Here is a 6,855-nt window from a genome sequence, read left to right on the forward strand (position 1 = left end):
TTAGGTGAATCTCTATAGTTCCATGAACAATGATCCATTATTTATATTAAACCTATATGAAATATTGATGACAACATATATTAATTAATTATGTAACTAAATAAATTAGCTAATATTAATTTAACTCAAACTTATTCAATAAATTTTAATAGTACTCTTAAATCATTATCAATTATCTATATAAATTCAAATTTATACATATTTACCAAAATTATTAACTCAACAATAAAATTGACAAAATATAAAATGTACCTATTAAATAAGCCGTTATTTATTTCATTACAAAACACCTAAGTCACAAATTTGAAATCAATTTCATCCAATTACAAACAAATATAATTTTTCAAATTTCGAACAAACCCTGTACAAACCATCTATTCATACAACAAAATTCTATAATAAAAATAAACATACAAACAAACTACATATACTATAAAAATATACAATAAAAATTAACATTTTAAAATTGAGTTAAAATAAAAAAATAGATAGTTTTGCTTATTTAAAGTCAGGAATCCTAAAAAAAATTGAATCAGAATAGAAATGTAGACAAACTAATTATTGGGGTGGTCAGATTTGAGGTAGGAGGTTGATTTGTAATAAAATGAGGTTGGGGGGGGGGGGGGTTCTATTTTTTTTGTAGAGAGCTTGTAGAGAGACAAGAATAAATTGAGGGGGGGTCGCTCGCCAGGTTATAACTCAAATATTACCGATGAATTTATGAACGAACTTTATCGATGGTTTTATATTGTCTATAATTTTGTTTGTAAACAAATGACACACCATTGTGACTTATTTTTTTAATTCTTCCTTTTTCTTTTGTAATTCTCTTAGTATACACCGATGGAAAGATTTCATCGGTAATTACCCAAAAACATAGCGAGAAACCATGCCATCGGTAAAGTTTATCGCAATCTACCAATGAAATTGTTTTGTTAGGGTTTCCATTTGCATTTATCAATTTTCTTGTAGTGGAGTGCTAATTAACTATAAAAAAGAAAAAATAAATTATAATTGATCTTTTCACGTTTAGTATAATATTTTTTAAGATGATTTAATTTTTAGACATTCAAATTTATTTATAATTGTTAAGAAAATATAAATAACATGATTTTCATTTTTTTATTTATACTTTCATATACTGTTTTTATACAATTCATCATATTGTTTTTAAATTAGATTTTTACTTAGTTTCAAAATAATTTTTTATAATATATAAAATAATTTTAAAAATTAAGGTATAGTTTACGGATCATATCCTTTTTTTTTTAAATTACCATGTTATCCTGTCATATTGTATTTGTATTTTATATTTATGTTTGTGCTTCACAGGTGACTGCCCCTGGGATGACATGAGACACATGTTCATAGTTAAGACGAAATGAAAGAAACATTACACATGTACATATTTATATTTATGGTCGTTATCATATATTTTTCACTTGATTAATTTGTTTATTTTTAATCGAAGGGAGGGTCTAAAAAGCTGCAACTTTGTGAAATTATAATGGGGAGAGAGAAAAGAGGGAATGTTTGTATGAGTTGTTATAATCCCCAAGCAATATATGTGTGCGTTAAAAGCTTCAAGCTTTGTGAATATTAATGTAATGTGCAATAAATATATACAACTAATGGAGACACTTTTTTTCTTGTCTTTGATTCCGGAAGAAAATCGTACACAGTTCCCGATTCCTTCAGACACATAGTCCCCATTCTCTTTTCAGGTTCTCTTCTTTGGAGGATGGTGAAAAAGATACCACATCCTCTCTTTAGCCACCCATTTCTTAAGCCAAAATCTCAATTGAAATTGAGTTGAAATTCCAGAATGACCCCCTTCTTTTTATCGAGCCCTCTCAAAAAACTTATAATTGAGAGGCTTTTTAAATCTTAAGCTGCACGATATGAAATATGTACTATACCTTCAGAAATATGTATGGTTCATCAAGTATTGCAGATTGAAAGCAATATAAATTAAAAAATAGAAGATAAACTCTAGCAAGAGTATAGCAACTAGGTTTAATTTGTTCAGCTTCAAAACCCTAATCTCCTAACAAGCCCTACTCCCATATTCCTGAGTGACATTCGATTTTTAATTATTTGAAAATGTCTATTGATTGTTGTTGCCATATATATATAAACAACAAATGAAATGATAGCAGAAGGGTTGGAATCGTCTTCCAATGGACTTGCTTTCCAATATTAATTGGCAGCGAGGGCACCAAGTAATAAATATAATGTATACTTTAATATACTGATTTGTTGCTTTAATGTGTTGAGATTTGTACTTGGCTACTGGTGGTATACGTATGTTGATTTTTAGGTTAAATAGCTTAATTAATGCTGTTAATGGTTGCGTAAAAGAGACTACCAAGCCAAACCATATCTGATCTATCAAAATTTTAGAGATGTATATAGGGCAAAAGCTGAGTTGCCTTTGATACTGGTGCATTCGTCCTGCTTGTCAGCACATGCATTCCACTTTCCACTACAAAATCGACTTTGGACCCCGATTTTTACCTCACCCACAAGAAAAGCATACCTAAATTCCCATATATTTCACACGCTTCTCTCGCCTCCCTCTCCTTGTATCTCTCGACGACCAAAAAGTATCATAATCCCTATGTAGACGAAGAACCACCTCTCCATAGGAATTACGCTTGCATACTAGAAATAGATACGAAGATCACTGCCTACCAATCCTCCCTCACTCTAATTATAAATAAATAAAAAATTCCCAAACAGCACAAACCATCCAAATATATATATCTTTCCTTCTTAATTGACGAGTTCTTCCTCCACAGCTAGCTCAGTTCATAAAAAGCAGATGAAACTAGAAGCCTTTCTTGATCTCACTCTATTCTGAAACTTCCTTTGACTTCATAACTTATTGTCGAGTAACAAGCTAAGATCCTGAGACAGAAAATGAGAGCAGGAGGTTGCACAGTGCAACAAGCTCTAACAGCAGAGGCAGCAAGTGTTATTAAACAAGCAGTAACTCTTGCTAGAAGGAGAGGCCATGCCCAAGTAACTCCTCTCCATGTTGCTAATACCATGCTTTCTGCCTCCACTGGCCTACTGAGAACAGCTTGCCTTCAGTCACACTCTCACCCTCTTCAGTGCAAAGCCCTAGAGCTTTGCTTCAATGTCGCGCTTAATCGTCTCCCAACATCAACTTCAAGCCCTATGATAGGTACTCCCTCTCAACAGTTCCCTTCAATCTCTAATGCCTTGGTCGCAGCCTTTAAGCGTGCTCAGGCTCACCAGCGGCGTGGCTCTATTGAGAACCAGCAGCAACCTCTCCTTGCAGTGAAGATAGAGTTAGAGCAGCTGATGATATCCATTTTAGACGACCCTAGTGTTAGTAGAGTCATGAGAGAAGCTGGTTTCTCCAGTACTCAAGTGAAAAGCAATGTTGAGCAAGCTGTTTCCCTAGAAATATGTTCACAAAGTGCTCCTTCTGTGAGTATCAAGTCCAAGGAAAGCAATGGTTTAGTCCATCCAGAGTCTCCACCTTCGAGTCAAGTTGGAGCAAAAGCAGCAGTTTTAGATCCAATTAAAAATGAAGATGTGATGTGTGTTATACAGAATTTAATGAATAAAAGGAGGAGAAGTTTTGTTATTGTAGGGGAATCTCTGGCAAGCATTGAAGTTGTAGTTAAAGGAGTCACGGACAAAGTTCAAAAGGGAGATGTTCCTGAGGGCTTGAGGGAAGTGAAGTTCTTAACAATTCCAGTTTCCTCTTTTGGCAATTTCTCTGGGGTAGACGTAGAATATAAACTTGAGGAGCTTAAAGGCCATGTGAGAAGCTACATGGGCAAAGGAGTTGTTTTGAATTTGGGAGATCTTAAATGGGCTATTGAGAATAGGGATACTAGTTCATCAAGTCATGAGCAAGGGAGCTGCTATTTCTGTCCATTGGAATACCTGATCGTAGAACTTGGCAAATTTGCTTGTGCAATTGGAGGAGACAACGGAAGATTTTGGCTTATGGGGATTGCCACTTTCCAAACTTACATGAAGTATAAATCAGACCATCCACAGGGAGATACTGTTTTGGGTCTCCATCCACTTACAATTCCAGCTGGCAGCTTACGCTTGAGTCTCATCAGTGACAGGTGAACAGTTAGTAAAGTTGCATTTAATTGTATAGCATTATTTGAGTGTGTATTTGTGCTTTCTATGACTTGAATTTCTTCTGAACGATGCATATGAATTTTATTTCCCAAATTACTTTATAGAAAAGAAAAAAGAAATAGAAGTCGATCAATGAAAAGAAGTAGTTCAGATATTTTTTTTGGTAATAGTCGAAAGAAGTAGTTCAGATAAAGAGATCTACTCCATTTTCCTTCTTTTTTGGGAACTCAAATTTCAAGTTTGCTAGGGGAAATAAAAGCTATATATATAGACATTACTTTAATATTGTAATTTAAATGCCAAAATGCTATAAACTCATCACTTTTTATATGGTAAGGAGAAAGGGAAGGAGAGGTATACCTCCCCAGCTATGTAGCCACTTTTTTGCCTTTTGCCCTTTACAAATGTGCAACACGTTATTATACAAGTTGCTCTTCTAAAAATTCAAAGAGTTTGAGGTAGTGAAAAATATCAATAACCACCGAGCTGTAGCTAGCTCCATGTTATTATTATCAACTTCATCATTTACCTCTTTTACATGATCAACAAAGTCTAATAACATCTTCATTCACCTTTTTCTTCAGTGATCTACTACGTCAGTCGACAAGCAACAAAGCTGAAAATGGGTGTAGAAGCTGGATTATACTTGAAGGTGGGGAGGACAAACAACTCACTTCTTGTTCTAATTATTCAGCGAAGTTTGAGACTGAAGCTCGAAGCTTACCAAATAGTACCTGTAATATTGATTCCACTTCTACACTTCCTGCATGGCTTCAAAAATACAAAAATGAGAAAAAAGTACAAAATAGTGATAATCAGGTAATTATAAATAGTTAATCACATTTGGACCTTCTATAATTCGAGATTGTACGTATACAGTCTAAATATCGTGCGAGTACACACAATGTTGAGCAATGACTATTTTTTTTCCTCTCAATTTCTCTCTTCCAGGATTCTATGCCAATCAAAGATCTTTGCAGAAAATGGAACTCATTTTACGGTTCAATCCACCAACAAAACTACTCTTCTGAGGAAACCCTCACGTTTTCTTCTGTATCACCTTCTTCTTCCACTTCATATGACCATCAATACCCTAATTTGTACCGAAACCAAAATGAATGGCCCATTGTTGAACCCCAGCAGTCATCTAGGGACAACCATTTCTGGATCGGTACAGAGACTATCAACAAGTGCAGCATTGAACCAAGTTTGAGGAAGTACATTCCAGAGCATAAAGATCATACCAAACAACTACCATTTTCATCAAATACTAATTCTACTCCGAACTCAGCTTCCTCAAGTGATGTCATGGAAATGGAGTATCCCCACAAGTTCAAGGAGCTGAATGCTGAGAACTTGAAAACCCTATGCAATGCATTGGAGAAAAAAGTGCCGTGGCAGAAAGATATAATCCCTGAAATAGCAAGCACTATCTTGCAATGCCGGTCTGGCATGGCAAGAAGAAAGGGGAAGGTAAAAAACAATGTGGCCAAGGAAGAAACTTGGTTGTTCTTTCAAGGAGTAGATATGGAAGATAAAGAGAAGATAGCTAAAGAATTGGCTAGGCTAGTTTTTGGCTCCCATGAAAGCTTCATTTCGATTTCTTTAAGCACTTTTTCCTCTACAAGAGCAGACTCAACCGAAGATTGTAGAAACAAAAGAACAAGAGATGAACAAAGTTGCAGCTACATCGAGAGATTTTCTGACGCGGTATCAAGCAATCCACATAGAGTCTTCTTAGTGGAAGATGTCGAGCAAGCAGATTTTTTCTCTCAAATTGGTTTCAAAAGGGCTATTGAAAAAGGAAGAATAACCAATTACAATGGTCAAGAAGTTGGCCTTAGTGATGCTATCATAATTTTGAGCTGTGAAAGCTTTAGCTCAAGATCCAGAGCCTGCTCGCCTCCAATCAAGCAGAGAACAGATGGGTCACATGAAGAAGAGAACAGCGCTGGTGCTGCATTAATGGAGGGCACAGGCCCTTGTGTTTCTCTGGATTTGAATATTTCCATTGACGATGATAGCGTGGAAGATCAGTCAATCGATAACATTGGCCTTCTTGAATCCGTTGATAGACGGGTTATCTTCAAAATTCAAGACTTTTGATGGATAGAAAAATCAAAATAAATCGTGTCATATATATCAGGTGGCTTTGTTCTTATTTGATTAGGGAGATTATGTAAATCACTAAATACATTATCATCCATTATGCTTCTGTAATACTTTTATATATATATTACTTCATAAACTATACATAGATTATTCCTATTTCAATATTTATCATTTTATTAACCTTCCTTTTCGCGAGTACTTAAAGCAACTTTTGAATTAGAGTGTATTTTTTTTTTAACGTCAAGGAGCTACGTAACTAATTTATATATACATGCAATTATATATTGATGCATGTGTTCAAGACTGTCAGTGAGCATAATGCACATTAAATAAATATAAGAATATAAAATAACATAAAAAATAGAGAATGAGTTACACACTATAAGTTTTAAGTATTATTGCCTCTAACTCTTTTGTTCTTTCGTCCCTTTGAACCTTCATTGATATAATCCATCCCCTCTTGTTCTATAAGAACAAAAAAGAAAAGAAAAATGAATAGTGCACAAGCTACAGTACAAACCAAAAGGAAAAGGAAGAACATTGTTAATTAAACACAGTTGCCACTGATCATTGCACTTCCCTTAATTAATTAATAGTTAATGAACATAT

The 6,855-nt window shown here is 34.5% G+C and overlaps 1 protein-coding gene across 1 annotated transcript; it reads left to right on the forward strand.

Moving 5' to 3' along the window:
• The first annotated feature begins 2,540 nt into the window (after positions 1 to 2,540).
• LOC133676784 (protein SMAX1-LIKE 3-like) lies at positions 2,541 to 6,431 on the forward strand. Its single transcript, XM_062098521.1, has 3 exons — positions 2,541 to 4,115; positions 4,719 to 4,953; positions 5,086 to 6,431. Exons 1-3 carry the CDS (start codon positions 2,923 to 2,925, stop codon positions 6,238 to 6,240), a joined length of 2,583 nt encoding a protein of 860 aa, XP_061954505.1. The 5' UTR covers positions 2,541 to 2,922; the 3' UTR covers positions 6,241 to 6,431.
• Positions 6,432 to 6,855: the final 424 nt, after the last annotated feature.

This window comes from Populus nigra, chromosome 17 (genome assembly GCF_951802175.1).
Source record: "Populus nigra chromosome 17, ddPopNigr1.1, whole genome shotgun sequence".
Lineage (NCBI taxonomy): Eukaryota > Viridiplantae > Streptophyta > Magnoliopsida > Malpighiales > Salicaceae > Populus > Populus nigra.